This window comes from Entelurus aequoreus, linkage group LG26, assembly GCF_033978785.1.
Source record: "Entelurus aequoreus isolate RoL-2023_Sb linkage group LG26, RoL_Eaeq_v1.1, whole genome shotgun sequence".
NCBI classification, from domain to species: domain Eukaryota; kingdom Metazoa; phylum Chordata; class Actinopteri; order Syngnathiformes; family Syngnathidae; genus Entelurus; species Entelurus aequoreus.
Genome location: NC_084756.1, coordinates 8,840,216 through 8,856,840, shown reverse-complemented (window position 1 = coordinate 8,856,840; position 16,625 = coordinate 8,840,216). Strand labels below are relative to the sequence as shown.

General features: G+C 40.9%; 1 protein-coding gene across 9 annotated transcripts in view; it reads right to left on the bottom strand.

Moving 5' to 3' along the window:
- Positions 1-16,625, bottom strand: part of arhgap9 (Rho GTPase activating protein 9) — a 144,837-nt gene that overhangs the window by 87,483 nt on the left and 40,729 nt on the right. For 8 of the 9 annotated variants that reach the window (XM_062038039.1, XM_062038040.1, XM_062038033.1 and 5 more), the window contains one exon: positions 6,027-6,345. In XM_062038039.1, coding sequence (XP_061894023.1) covers positions 6,027-6,248 — 222 coding nt within the window. In that variant the 5' untranslated portion in view covers positions 6,249-6,345. Of the gene's footprint in view, positions 1-6,026; positions 6,346-14,115; positions 14,147-16,625 lie in introns of those variants that run through there. The other variant, XM_062038034.1, reaches the window with a different exon arrangement.

The following is a 16,625-nucleotide window of genomic DNA, read 5'->3' as shown; positions in this document are numbered from 1 at the left end:
TATAGTCTTTGGTATGACTCGGCCGGGGTTTGAACTCACGACCTACCGATCTCAGGGCGGACACTCTAACCACAAGGCCACTGAGCATAGTTAGCATTTTGAGGTTTACCAAAAATGGCAAGTACAAATCTAACATTAAAGGGAGTCACTGGTTTTTAGGTATTTGGTATTATATCTATAGATCACATAAAATGTCACTGAACTCATTACTCAGGAAGTGGAGGCTTACACATTTTGGAATTTTCAGATGTATTATGGAAGATTTAACAAGCTAGTAGTGACCAAGCTATTTTGTTACCTTAGTATTTGGTTAATTATTAGCGGGGGTTACGTTCCAAGACCCTCACTCAGTGGTGAAAAAACACAAATAATGAACAAACCCATAAAAATGCTAAAAAATGTCTACTTATGATACTATTAGGCCTTTAATTTGCCTCCCTTACACATAGTAAACACATTCTAAATGCAGTATGACCCATTACAAAGCAATAACATGCATACAGTTTAAAGTATTTGACAAAACGTGCACGTCTTGTCAAAGCATCTTCCTGATGGAAAATGTTGAACGGATTGACTTGTGAGACAGCGCTCTCTGCTGGAGTCAAAGGTGAAGATCTATGCCATCAAATCCATGTAGGTTACCAGTAAGAACAAATACTTACAGAAAATACATCTGTGAATATGCAGGGGAGCGAATGCCAAACTGCGAATAGGCAGGGATGTACTGCATATCAATATTATTATATTGCACTATTGTGGTATTCAATTCCTACAACCCATTCCTAAAATAAGTATTGGTGGAGAAATTTGGTAATGCTAATCTAGGTATTATCTATTTTTCTATGACTATATCAACTAACTCGAGTAATTTGATAACAAAATATACTCGAGGAATTTTTGCTGCCTCGAGGCGTCGTTCTTTTTTTTTTTACGGCATTTTGCCTCGTTTAGTACACAGTAGTCAAAGCTCACGTTTCATTTCGCACTGACTGTTCGGGTGTTGCACAGCGCGTTTACGTCACAGATCATACGCCCCCATGCACTGCACGACACCGATCTTTTAAATACGCTTGAGCTTAGAAAACCTTTTCGCCGACATAACTCGCAATAGCAGACGCCGCAGAAAGCAGTGGACAAGAGCCGTAGCAAAACGAGGGAATTAAGAAGCGACAAAAGTTGTCTAAGGTGTGGGAATACTTCACAGTAAAATGGAAGGAAAACGCAGTCGTATGCAAACATTACAAAGTGGAGCTCGCATACCACAATAGCACAAGTTCGATGCTGTAGCACCTGTCGAGAAAGCATCCGATTGAAGGACGTCCGGAGGCGAGGTAAGTCATCTATTAAATGTAAACGCAAAAGTTGTGTTAGTAAAATAAATGTTATTCATTATGATAACCAGGATGTGTTCTTTCACTCCCGCAAATTCATCAAATGCCGCCAAAAGGTGCTTGACGAAAGGATTTTGTGATCTTATGAGCTCTCCTGCCTTCTTAAGCCAACGCAACCTGCTATCCTGTGCCAGAACGTAGCGACCTGTTCCTATACAGTAAGCCGAAATTCTCCAAGCTATATGCATACTCTCTTTCTATGTTTCTCCCCCTTTGTGTTGATTGGTGTCGTGTCCCCCTTGTTGTCTTCCAGCAGCTTCCCTCCGTTCCCGCGTTACGAGCTGTGTGTCTCATCTCCCCGTGTCTATCCGAGCTGACGTGTTCAATTAGCCTTCATTAGTAACCACGCGAAAGTAGTCGTGCAAAGTTATTCGGGTTATTCAAGTCATGCAACCACATGCTACTTGGATAGCTTGCACTTGCACCGACTATAATCTCTATAGCATAGGCGCCGATCTACATTTCTGCCAGTGGGTGGTCGGACGGGCGGAAAATATGACGCTCCTTTTCTGAGCATGCGCGGTTTTTGCTTGGTGGTGACTCACCACTGGTTGCACATTTCAAATGCAGTATTAAATCTAATACACTTTTTATGTTTGATATAATGAAAACTGTTATTATTGTTTTATTTTCCATACTAAGAATATAGATTTATTTTAACTTTCCCAGGGAATATTAATTTTGAACAAATTTTATATATGTATATGTGTTTTCATCTCAAACATGTTATGATGGCAAAATGAACATTGATTACTATTTTGCATGCAAAGAATGCAATGAACTGTATTGTATTCTTAAAATGTAAAACTGTTGTTGTCATTATTAAGTGGTTTGTTTTTTTATATTGTTTATGTATTGTTGGCAGGTTGAAAACAGCTCAGCGGATTTGCGTGGAGAAACCACCATTTAAACGGCAACGTATAATAATCATCAAAAATGCACGAGAGACAAGAACTTCGTTTATGCGGTCACACCACACAGCACATAGGGCTGTGAGCGCTCCTGTTTTTATTAGCACACACAAATTGGCACAATCAACCACGGCTGTGCGTGTCAGCCTTCAATAATGAAAACAGGCGTTTAGGAAATAAAAGACAATTAGGCTAAACACAATAATTGAGGGCATATCTTAACATGTACAATTAAACCTTAATTAAGCAAAAATATTGCTGCGGCCCGGCTGCACCAAATAATAATATAAATCCATTTAATAAACTCAAAATACAAATAAGGCAGCAAGAGAAGTATCCCACACTTCCACACTTAAATTTGTACAGCTGATATGGGCATCTACATCAACTATATGATTTGCCTGAGAAGCTGGACAGGACAAAATTTTTTAAATAATGTTTTATTTTTAAGCAAAAATATGATTTATTCGATTACTCGATTAATCGATCGGGATATTTAATAGAATACTCGATTACTAAAATATTCGATAGCTGCAGCTCTAGGGCTGTCAAAGGTAATGCATTAATGGCGCTATTTTTTTTTTTACGTGCGATTAACGCGCATGCGTACTGACTCCATTTTGACCCTACGGCCATTCCGTAGCATGGGGAAATGGGGCTGCAATCATTCTTTACTGATAAGTCACAAGCAGGAAAATAGCGACCAGAAATGGACAAAGAAAAGGGTACATTAAGGAAGACGAGTTGCGCTTGCATTCAAAGAGGTAGGTCGATCTTCACATTCGTATTTAGATTAGTGTAATGCACTAAAAACATACAATTGTAGATTGTTACTGTAACTGTTTTAGTAAAATGGCATTAAAGGCCTACTGAAATGAAATTGTTTTATTTAAACGGGGATAGCAGATCCATTCTATGTGTCATACTTGATCATTTCGCGATATTGCCATAGTTTAGCTGAAAGGATTTAGTAGAGAACATCGACGATAAAGTTGCAACTTTTGGTCGCTCATAAAAAAAGCCTTGCCCCTACCGGAAGTAGCGTGACCTCACCAGAGGAAGGACTCCTGAAAATGTCCTATTGTTTTCAATGCAGCTAGAGCGATTTGGACCGAGAAAGCGACGATTACCCCATTAATTTGAGCGAGGATGAAAGATTCGTGGATGAGGAACGTTAGAGTGAAGGACTAGAATGCAGTGCAAGACATATCTTTTTTCGCTCTGACCGTAACTTAGGTACAAGCTGGCTCATTGGATTCCACACTCTCTCCTTTTTCTATTGTGGATCACGGATTTGTATTTTAAACCACCTCGGATACTATATCCTCTTGAAAATGAGAGTCGAGAACGCGAAATGGACATTCACAGTGACTTTTATCTCCATGACAATACATCAGCGAAGCTCTTTAGCTACTGAGCTAACGTGATAGCATCGGGATAAAAAAAAAGATAGAAACAAAATAAATAAAGGATAGACAGAAGATCTACAATACTATTAAACCATGGACATGTAAATACACGGTTAATGCTTTCCAGCCTGGCGAAGGTTAACAATGCTGTTGCTAACGACGCCATTGAAGCTAACTTAGCAACCGGACCTCACAGAGCTATGCTAAAAACATTAGCTATCCACCTACGCCAGCCAGCCCCCATCTGCTCATCAACACCCGTGCTCACCTGCATTCCAGCGATCGACGGTGCGACGAAGGACTTCACCCGATCACAGATGCGGTCGGCGAGACGGAGGAAGTTAAGGTGAGTTCACCGGCTAGCACGTCTGCTATCTATCTCTGTCCTCCTGGTTATGTTGCTGTAGTTCGCCGCTAATACACCGATCCCACCTACAACTTTCTTCTTTGCAGTCTCCATTGTTCATTAAACAAATTGCAAAAGATTCACCAACACAGATGTCCAGAATACTGTGGAATTTTGAAATGAAAACAGAGCTTTTTTGTATTGTATTCAATGGGGTACCAATACTTCCGTATCAACCGTTGACGTCACGCGCATACGTCATCATACATAGACGTTTTCAACCGGAAGTGTGGCGGGAAATTTATAATTGCACTTTATAAGTTAACCCGGCCGTATTGGCATGTGTTGCAATGTTAAGATTTCATCATTGATATATAAACTATCAGACTGCGTGGTCGGTAGTAGTGGGTTTCAGTAGGCCTTTAAGCTTAAAAAAAATAAAAATAAAAATAAAAATAAAGATGGTGGGCAAGAAGTGCAAAGTCACTTTTTTATCGGAGACTTTCCCGCCGTCAAGACACTTTCTCATACCAATCACACACTTCCAGCTTCACAATAATAGCACTGCACATTACATAATGATCAAACATTGTCAAATATGTTTTGTAATGAAATGTGATATTTATATCCAAATAAACTCCAGTATATCAATTGAGGAATGGGACTTTTTCTGGGAGATTAAAATAAAGTGTATGGTCACGGCCTCAGCGCACCCCAGTTCGCATTCACCTGTGCGCTGCGCTGGGCGCACCTCCAAGAGCGCGCCGGCGCACACCACTCCGGCTGCAACAAGCGGCTGCATTCAATCACCAATCAGCAATCTACACACCTGTCGCTGATGAGCTCTCCTGCCTTCTTAAGCCAACGCAACCTGCTATCCTCTGCCAGAACGTAGCGACCTGTTCCTATACAGTAAGCCGAAATTCTCCAAGCTATATGCATGCTCTCTTTCTCTCTGTGTTTCTCCCCCTTTGTGTTGATCGGTGTCGTGTCCCCCTTGTCGTCTTCCGGCAGCTTCCCTCCATTCCCGCGTTACGAGCTGTGTGTCTCGTCTCCCTGTGTTCCCCTCTGGTTCTCTGGCTGCCCCTTTTGGATCTCAACCTCCCGCCTGGACACAGACTTTGACACCTCTCTATTGCCTCCGACTTCCTGCCTGCTCACGGACCTTTGAGCCAGCCTTGCCCCTCTTGGACTTCCGCCTCTCGCTCAACACTACCACAATTAATTTCCACACATAGTCGCACACCACACATATTCTGGATTCCCTTGTATATATATATATAAATAATAAATATAGAGCTAAACGACGTCCCTGCTGTCTGTGCCGTCTTCTTCCCGTTCTGGTTGATAGTCCTCAATTACAGAATGTTTAGCAGGCTGAATATTACATTTCATTATTAGAGAAGGTTAAAATATTGTCATGCAGGTACATGAATACCATTAACTTGTGCAACATGTCCTGCACAGAACATCTGAAGCATTTATTCAGGTAAAAATATCACAGATTGCAGTACCAAACGTCTTTGACAATCAAAGCATGATCATAACAATCCACGTTGTGTGTTAGAAATGCGTAACCGGTATCTAAACATGGTGTAGCTCTTCCTCTGAATGCAAGGCCTCCTACAAATGACAAAATCTGGCAAGACACCAACGCAATTAGGTAATCATTAAAAGCATGTTTATGTCCTTTTTGTGTTGAGCTTTTTAAAAATGGCATTATGTTTAAAAAAACATTTCATTAAAGCAAACTAATTGTCCAGTCGTGATATTAAAAACATTATATTTTCTAATCATATGACAAGCCCTAATGTTTTTGTACAGTACCATGAGCATATTATACTAGCACAAAACAAATCTGGTGATGATGCCAGTCACTCATTTTCAGATATTTCGTTGTTTGTCTATTTATGAGGCAATATTAAAATAATATTTAAGGTGTTGAGTATTCTAGAAATGATCAGCTCACCTGCCACCAGTCCGCATTAGTCTTCTTCAGGAGAATGAACCTCTCGCCCTCCCGTATGCACACCTGTCTTCCATCAGCGGCGCGGTAGTTGTAATCGTATTGCGCCTCAAGGACCACCGTACCGCTGGGCACGCCGCACAGCGTCACCCCTCTGGTGGTCATCGCGGGCGCCGTGGAAGGTCGGGGGTGCTCCACGGAGCGCCGCCATGTCCCAGACAGCATGCTTTGTCCGTTTTCAGCAAAGGGAGCACTGAACAACGATCCTGGTTAACTTAGCTTGAGCCAAGGGAGGAGACTGGAGACGGGATAGTGCCATTCTCTGGAAAAACACAAGGTTAAATGTCGGAATATTAGTGAATGCTTGCCAGGGGTCATTGCGCTTTACCAGTTATTTTGAAATTTTTGAAATGTTATTGTATTTTGTGTTATTTATCTAGCTCAGTGGTTCTTAACCTTTTTGGAGGTACCGAACCCCACCAGTTTCATATGTGCATTCACCGAACCCTTCTTTAGTGAAAAATAGTGTTACCATTTAGTGGTCAATTGTACGGAATATGTACTGTACTGTGTAAACTTTACTGTTTCATATAATGTATTCTCTTTCTTTGCAATCTACTTGTAAAAGTTTCAATCGATCAATCAAAAAACCTGCAAATCAGATGGAAAATTAGAGGGAACATTGTTTGGGGGTATCCATAATACGGCGATAGGGAGAAGTTTTTATTTACACGATAAGTCGGATGTGTCTTTACCTCCATGGCGGAGGCTCCGCCGAACCCCTGAGGCCGACTCACCGAACCCATAGGGTTCGATCGAACCCAGGTTAAGAACCACTGATCTAGCTGATGTTTGACCTTTTCTTTTTGTACTCATCAACTTGTGAGCTCTGCACAATGTGTACAAATGACAAACAAAGCTTCTGAATTTTCTTATGGAAATACTACCTACCTAAATAGAAATACTACAAAATGCAAAGGAGATCTGCAAACTAATTTTGACCACATGGCTAGACTTGCCGGATACATATGGAACGGTGCCTCACAACCTTATACAGTTTGAAATGGTACCACGTTCCAGATCACATCAGAATTGAATAGAATATAATGCCTTTTGTTGTCACTATACACAGGTACAATGAGATTAAAAGCAACTCCAGTATCAGTGCGACAGTCTACAAATAGGCAAAACATAGGAAGGAAAGAAAATAAAAATTGTGCAAAAGGAGGTATGGTGCACAGTCCAGTCCTGAGAACGAATGTTCTGAATGTGTTGTTTAAATATTAAATATTATACTATATACATGTATACCAGTGGTTGTTAACCTTGTTGGAGGTACCGAACCCCACCGGTTTCATATGCGCATTCACCGAACCCTTCTTTGGTGAAAAATTAAATGTTGTTTTTTTTTCAAATTCAAGACAAAGTTATATGTTTTTGGTAACACTTTAGTATGGGGAACATTATCTAAGTAACAAAGACTTAATTTAGAGTTATTTGGTTAGGGTTAGGGTTAGAGGGTTAGGGTTATAATAAGGCCATGCCGAATAAGGCATTAATAAGTACTTAATAATGACTAGTTAAGAGCCAATATGTTACTAATTTGCATGTTAATAAGCAACTAATTAATGGTGAATATTTTCCCCATACTAAAGTGTTACCATGTTTTTTTACTGGTGCACAAACTGAACCGTGCATGAACATCACCTTGTTCAAAGAACAAAACTAACACAGTGCATAAACTCACAACAAATTACACACCTGCAAATCAGTGGGACTTCTGCTGTTGCCGTATCCGTAATACGCCGATAGGGAGAAGTTTTTATTTACACGATGATTCGGGTGTGTCTTGACCTCCGCCGAACCCCTGAGCCCGACTCACCGAACCCCTAGGGTTCGATCGAACCCAGGTTAAGAGCCACTGATGTATACAGAAGCATTCAGACTGTGGGTGGAAAGTAAACATTGCACACAGAGAGGTGCTAAACTATAAAAGCAGTGCCTATGAGAGTTCACCGTGGTTATAGCTTTAGGGAAAAAACTAACAGATCATATTTAATTAGTATGAAAAACTCTTCATACGTGTGAAAACAGAAGAATGGATAACATACTGGATTCAGTCCTGAATTGGTGTATTCCAAGGATGTCCCCTGTCTTGTATCTTGTTTCTAGCAGTCTTCAATCTGTGCTTGGATCTAATTAGACCAATCCAATCACCTTTGTTATTGTATAAAGCCCAGTTTACACCAAGTTATCCAGGGTAAATCACACCTAACCTTATCCATGTCCACACACAACAATGCCATCTTTTAGGAGCCCCTCCCCCCTCCGTCCGTCGGCGCGACGCGACCGAGTACGCATGCGCGGAAAATGCACACGTCATAGTCACCTCTAGTGTTGCTTTGTGTGCAAGTTCTTACATTTAACTTATCTGAAAAATATCCAGCGTTGTGGTATTTCTATTAATTGGAATCCAGTGTGCTGTGGGGCCCTATTGTAGTGAATCACACCTGAGACATCATAAATTAATAAAATATTGATTCGACACGTAAACAATGTGATAAAGAACATTTGACAACAATCAAACTAGGGATCTAGATATCTGGTCAGGACACTCCTCACTCTTTTGTCTTCACCTTCATTGTCCATTCCTTTTTGGTGACTTAATATACTCTGGACCTAGACGTTGAGTCCGCGACATACATGGCGGACAATAACTGATACAGTCTGCTTTGCCAGTCCAAATGCATTCGCTGTTTTCCTCGACGGCCAGGTAATACAAAGCACACGCTACCTTTTTAATCATATCCACGGAAGCTCGCATTCTCGTTGTCTCTCTTTAGACAAATGGACAAAGTTTTTCGCCAAGTAGAATCACAGCTGACCTGGACATTGGAAAGTTCTCTTGCCGTCTGAGAAGTGTTGTATCCCAAATAGCTGCAATCGCTTTCTCTTAAGGTATTCATGCGTGATTTCCACACGCGTCTGTACATGTAGAAGAAGGAGAAACACGGGCATGTCTGGATGACTCGCCTCCATATTTCCAGTGTTTACCTCTGAGTTACGAAACCGCTTTATTATGAAGCTGGCTGTGGCGCGTTCTTTCTTACGTCACTTCCTGTGTGGGGTGCGGTCTTTCTGGCGTCACTTCCTCTCCGAACTCAGTTTGTAAACGATCAATGAATCCATTCAAAGCTAAGTGCCGGAGATTCAAGAAATACACGGCTGACTTACCCGTGTAAAAATTTGTCCGAGGAGGGGGACCTTAAACGCTGGTTTAGAGTGGCTGAAACGGGACTTAGGCTAAATAATTATTAGTTTAGGAGTTAAACGACTTAGTGTAGACAAGGCCTAGGTGGCGTCAACATCACATAAACCAAACCATATGCTGATGATCTCAGACTCATAGCGAAAACCCCAGGAAGTTTTTCTATGCAGATATGAAAGATGACGGTATCAGACGGATGGTCAACGGGAAACTGTCCAGCCAACTAAGAACAACAGACTAAAGCAACCTGAATGGCAATATAAAAATGTGGGTATACAATCATCTGATAATACCAAAGATGACTTGGGAGTTTACCATCTATAAATTCCCAATTACACATGCAAAAACTGGAGACTGCCTGCCCAAAGTATTTAAAGAAATTATGTGCATGCATAAGTAGATGCACATCAACCACTGCACTCTATAGATCCAGAATAAAGCATGGCCTGCAGCTGAAAAGACTCACCACCTCAGCAAAATTTAAGCAGTTAACTGCCATCTGAACAAGTACTCCAGAGATGGCAAGACCCAGATTCTATACAGAGAGTGTCTGGAGAAAAAGACAGACAACTCAAAGGGGAACAAAAATAACCCCACCTCATCTTAAATGAAACAGGTTGCGGTCAGACTGACCAAGCAGGCATTGGAATCAAGAGAAAAACAGAAACTAATCAAAGACATGAGCCAGAAAGAAGATAGGAAATGCCTCGTCAATCTTGTCACAAAAATGGATGAAGATGACATGATGACACCTCAGTGGCTGTGCAAAACAAGGAAAATGGCTAAGATGGCAGATTGCCATGGAAGAAGTTTCTCCATGTGTGGACATCTGAACTTCTGTCATTCCAGATCAATGCCATTCACGATCAGCTTCCATCACCTTCAAACCTAAGACTATGGGGTAACACCAACTGTGCAACTCTGCTCCACATTCTATCATGTTGCAGCTACTCGCTACAGAAAGAATCAGAATCAGAATCAGAATAGTTGTATTGCCATTGTTTGAGAACGGGTTCACAAACTAGGAATGTTTCTTGGTACAATCGTGCAACACAAAACACATATAAGACAGAATAGGTAATAGGTAATAAAAATGAGCTGTAACTGAGCTATCAGATCTGATTATTGTTCATGTGTCTGATGGCCGAGGGGAAAAAAACTGTTCAGGTGGCGGGAGGTGTGGGTCTGGATGGACCGTAGTCTCCTGCCTGAGGGGAGAAGGGAGAATAGTTTGTGTCCAGGGTGAGAAGAGTCAGCTGTGATCCGACCCACACGCCTCCTTGTCCTGGAGGAGAACAGGCCCTGGAGGGATGGGAGCCTGCAGCCAATAACCTTCTCAGCAGCACGTACGATCTGCTGCGGACTGTGGCGCCGGGGAACCAGGAGGTGAGGATGGACTTGATGATGGCCGTGTAGAACTGCACCAGCATCTCGGTCGGCACCTTGAGTTTCTTCAGCTGCCACAGGAAATACATCCTCTGCTGGGGCTTCTTGATGAGGGAGCTGATGGTCGGCTCCCACCTGAGGTCCTGGGTAATGGGGGTGCCCAGGAAACGGAAGGACTCGAACTCAGACAGGAAGATACAACAGGCAGACCAAACCTTTAAAAACGATCACATTAGGATTGGCACCATACGTTGAAAAATCCAACAACAATAGGATACTAACTGCACAAGCCTCAGACGTTGCTCCTACAGTTGCGTCATGTACAGCCGATGATACAACTTACATGAACCAAATACCGCAACTACTAAAATATGAAGTCAAAGATATTCTGACCAAAGAAAGTGGCTGGATATTCCTGATGGATGAGGAGCACAGCTAAATATTGTTTCCTTCAGAAAGAGTAGAGACTGCCATGATATCATCATCTACTTAAGGTCAACCAAGAACATCATCCTAATTGAGCTGACAGTCCCATCAGAGGAAAACCTAGCCAACGCATAGGTCAGGAAGATGTGTAAATACCAAGACCTTGTAGTCGAATGTGATAACAGAGGATGGACGCTGTTCTACTTTCCCATAGAAGTTGGAAGCAGAGGCGTCTACCACACCACCTTCAGCAAATGCATAGCGTCCTTAGGCATACTAAACGGGAAACAAAAGTCAATCATGGACACAGAATCAAAAACTGTGCTGCAAGCAAGCTACACCATCTGGCTCTGAAGAAGTACAAAGGCATTCTGACAGATGGACTTAGCCAAATACATGCTCTGAGGGAAGGGCGCTCATAAAACCTATTTAATCATCCATACTAACAACCAGTTCTGCAACTAAAGGTGTTTTTCCAAGTAAAAGTCATCTTCCAAGAGAGAGTTACAGGGCTCTCATCTAACAAATGGCTCCGAAGATGACTGCTTTGATGATATACCAATGAACTATTCCTAGTCAGACTGTGGTTTGCAACATTTAAAAAAAAAAAAAAAATGAATATCACAAATCATTTGGTCTTCTCTATTTTCTGTCAACACTAAAATAACCAATAGAAACATGATCGATTGCATCTCGTTTTTAACATTTGGCTGCATTTTTGGATGGTTTTAGATTGTTTTTAATGCACACAGCATTTACCATAAATGAGAAAATTCTGCTGAATTTACAAAATACAAAGACAAGCCTGCGGTGGCAGAATGCAGATCGGTGTCACATGTAATGGCGGTCGATGTGAAAAATGCACGTCAAGCAGTGTTTTGTACGACACGAGTGCATGACGGAGAGTACGCCTGGTCATACAATTTGAGCTTCGCACGCGCAGGCCTGGTGGACTTCCATTTTGAGTACGAGTGGATCTCTGTGGAATACGCTCCATGTACGTTCCGGCCGAGTATGTTAGGGCCTTAAGTCGTCAATCTTCGAAATGCGCTATCACATTGCTAATTTACATTGGATTTGCCATAGACATGCTAAAGATTAGCATTAGCTATTTACATGGCAATTTCAACACGGAAACTACGACCAAGTTGCATGTTACAATCAAACAGCTGGTTTTGCAAAAAGTACAATACTTTCACTTTAAACACTTTGTAGAACCAAAAAAAAGACTGGCACATGCAATATAATGGCAAAGACTACTTTCCTGGCTAAGGCAATACACTGTAGTTTATACATTCCTACCATCTAACGTCTTGGGATTTGCAACTGCATGCAAAGTTTACTATATAAAACAGTAAAGCACAGTACTTGCAAAGGAGACACAGAAGTGTAAAATAATAAGATAACTGAAAAGCACAGCTCAGTGATAAATGTTAAATATGTATAATTTTTCACAATGAATATTAATAAACACATTTGAACACAGAAAAGTACCAAAACGTTGGTGCAATTGAGTATCGATTCGCAGGCACCTGGAGTTGGAAAGGTACCCATCCCGAGTCATTATGCCAAAATTCCTACACTGGAAAAACTCACAATCTCACCAAGTATATAGTTCTAATTTCTAGTTAAAATATCTAAACAAGCTTAACACAAGTCACAATCCCCTGAATAGTCATTTTTCAGTGAGGCATAAGAACTTGGCAATAGATCTTCTGAGGGGGAAAAAATCTACTTTTGAGCATCACATGTTTGTTTTAAGAAACAAAACTTCACAATACTAGTAAGTATAGCTAATGATACGTTCTAATTTTGAATTGTTCCATTCGCTGATTTTAACAAGCAAAAATAACTTGTAAAGAGCAAAAAAATCAGCGAATGGAACAATTCAAAATGTTAACTTATTATTAGCTATACTTAATAGTATTGTGAAGTTTTATGTCTAATAACAAACTTGTGATGCTCAAAAGAAGGATTTTTCCTCAGAAGATACATTATATTGCCAAAAGTATTTGGCCACCTGCCTTGACTCACATATGAATTTGAAGTGCCATCCCATTCCTAACCCATAGGGTTCAATATGATGTCGGTCCACCTTTTGCAGCTATTACAGCTTCAACTCTTCGGGGAAGGCTGTCCACAAGGTTGCGGAGTGTGTTTACAGCAATTTTCGACCATTCTTCCAAAAGCCCATTGGTGAGGTCACACGCTGAAGTTGGTGGAGAAGGCCTGGCTCTCAGTCTCTGTTCTAATTCATCCCAAAGGTGTTCTATCGGGTTCAGGTCAGGACTCTGTGCAGGCCAGTCAAGTTCATCCACACCAGACTCTGTCATCCATGTCTTTATGGACTTTTATGCACAGGTGGCATCTTATGACAGTTCCACGAGTGGCCCGTTTTTTCACAAATGTTTGTAGAAACAGTCTCCATGCATAAGTGCTTGATTTCAGACACCTGTGGCCGGGCCAAGTGATTAAGACACCTGATTATGATCATTTGGATGAGTGGCAATATAGTGTATATTGCCTCAAAACAAGTTCTTATGTCTCACAGCAAAATTACTATTCAGAGGAATGTGACTTGTATCAAAAATGGTTTTAAATATTTTGACTAGAATTATAAATATATACTTGATGCATGAGAATGGATGGCAATATTGACGGCCCAAAACCTATTTGAGTTAGTTTTCCAAGAGAGAAAAAGCTGCACGGCTCAAGAAGACTAAAATAGTCTGCCTAAAACGATGGGAGTGCTGCAAGTTATTTTTTCATTGTAAAAAGTGTCATTATTTATTCATAAATTGCCAGAAACATTTTCAAATGGCCCATGGTGGTACTGTGTCACGGAGAAAAAGCTGCAAAGCCCAAATTTCCAGAAAGTGGAACAAGCCATTGTTGTGTATTTGAGAAAAGGGTGCGAGTGGATTCAATCTGAGTCCATATCTAAATTGTACAGTCGCCCAGAATAGCATCCGTCTGTCTCTCCAAGACCGGCTTACGTAAGACAAATCAAACCTTCGATAGAGCCGTGCATGCACGCTTCCATCGCAGACTTCAGCTTCCCAGCTGCAGGAAGAGAACGTGCGAGTGAGAGAAGTGCTGAAAGAGAATGACTTAGGAGATGGACGTCATAAGCGATGACACAGTGCGGTGCTGTGGGTGGAGTGAAAACAAAAGTAGTTCCAACAAGCCGGGGAGAAGTGATAAAAACAGACAAGGGGGAGTGGGCTAAAGCTCGCATGTAACCAGGGCAGGCTTCACTGGCTCAACCTTGATAATCCCACTGTTATTCAAGCACAGAATCTGTCACAGCTGCAGAGAATGACACACTTCTGGTCAGGACTAAACATTTCATTTACTTGTGGCGGCCTGTCACAAATACATTTAGACTGCCACAGATACGTTTGTTGCAACCCGTTTGTCTACCCTTGGTAATAACCAATTATACTGTAAAAGGACTGTGTGATAATACAGTAGGTAAGGTTGTATTTTTGCCTCATTCCTTTGAGAATCCTGTATGTGACTAAAGCATTATGGCAGACAATGTTCCCTCTAATTTTTCATGTGTGTGAGCAAACGCAAAAACTCCCTGAGCATTCAGTGGAGCCCATGTGAGCAACATCAGACGTGCACACATTGCATTTAGTTCCCATTAAAACATTCACATGTTGCACAATGAGATGTAAGCAGGGGATCATGTGTACATTCCTGCAACTTCCTGTTTGTAAAAAATATATTTGTATTAGTATCTATTTAATATACTAACAGCATTTCATGATTAAATTTTATAAATTAAGATTCCTAATAAATGACACTAGAATAAGCACACATTTGATTGGTAAATCATAGTGTAACGACCTGGAATGACACTTTATGTGTGGTGTTGGAGTTGTCCGACTTTTTGTGTGGCTGTAAACGCATCACTGGCTAAGTGCCATATGTGCATGTGTTGGCGCAAGTGAGAAAGAGCGAGCGGCTGCTGTTGACATAACAAAGTTGCTTTTGGTCTGGTTTGTACTGCAGAAAATGACCACTTTTGGTAGATATAATTTTTTTTACTAATGTTTTGGTGATGTGTTTATGGCCGACAATATAGAGTTTTGCTCAGTAAAGTGATGGATGGAATTCATGTCCTCAAAGCGTCTTGACAGACGTTACAATATTTGAACAATGATGACAAAAACTGTTTTCTCTGTCGTGTCCGTGTCGTGTCGAAAATTGTTATGCGCTTATTTTTTTATTTGATTTTGTGCGTGGCATAGATTTGCCGTGCGCAGAGGACGATTGAGCAGTGCGCAATTGCACAGGCGCGCACCTTAGAAGGAACATTGATGGCATTAATCCGGCCCGCCGGACGTTCAACATATTTTTTTTAGACCTTTAACATCAAAAGTGTATTTGCCATTATGATGAGCAGTGCTGTTTTTAAATGACCGTAAGTCTTGAACTATAGAAAGTATTTCAATGGTTGAAATCTGCACTTTTGGGTGTTATAGGAGTTATTACGATAATGTACGTCACAGCAGCTCAGACCAGGAACAAAGCAGAGTGGGCGGGGTTTGTTTTCAGAGCAGCCAGCCCTAAACGTATGTGTCAGGAACAGATGCGGAAGCACATTTTTACAACAAATTTCTGCATAAAAGTGATATCATATTTGCATTCATATTTTGCTGTTTGTTACATTTTTGTTGTGTTTTGCTTGAGTGTAAAAGTTACACAACTATGGAGGAGCTGGTCTGAGAAGTAAAATATGTTCATATGTTGTTAATATTCAGTGTTTTATTGTTCATAGTTAATATTGTAAATCCCACTTTCTTTATTTTCATGTACATTTTGGGTGTCCCATTCAGTAAAAAAAATGTAAAATTCCATTGTGTTTTTTTGAGGTGGTCTGTCATAATTTTAGAATTCTATCAGACATTGTGACTTTTGGCATTAGTGTTCCTGAAAAAAAGGGACCCAAACATACATACTGTACAGAAGCTTTTTACAGCTAAATGTGTACGTATCATTTATTCACACATACACATTGGCCCCCCCAGACACATTTTTTCTCTCAATGTGGCCCCAGAGTCAAAATATTTGCCCAGCTCTGCATTAAGGGACGGGACTATCCAGGCCTAGCTGCAGTGTGCTCAAACAAGCACCAAGTAGGATCTGTGAGCAGAGAATACTGTATCATCTCTCTCTTTTGGTCTTATCAGGTCGGTAGTGCATTCTTCACTCACGCTTAAAGTCAAGGATGAATACATATAAAACTAAAACTTGACCTGCTGTAGTTTTCAAAAAGCGACTACCGTATTTTTCGGACTATAAGTGGCAGTTTTTTTCATAGTTTGGCCGGGGGTGCGACTTATACTCAGGAGCGACTTATGTGTGAAATTATTAACACATTACCGTAAAATATCAAATAATATTATTTAACTCATTCACGTAAGAGACTAGACGTATAAGATTTCATGGGATTTAGCGATTAGGAGTGACAGATTGTTTGGTAAACGTATAGCATGTTCTATATGTTATAG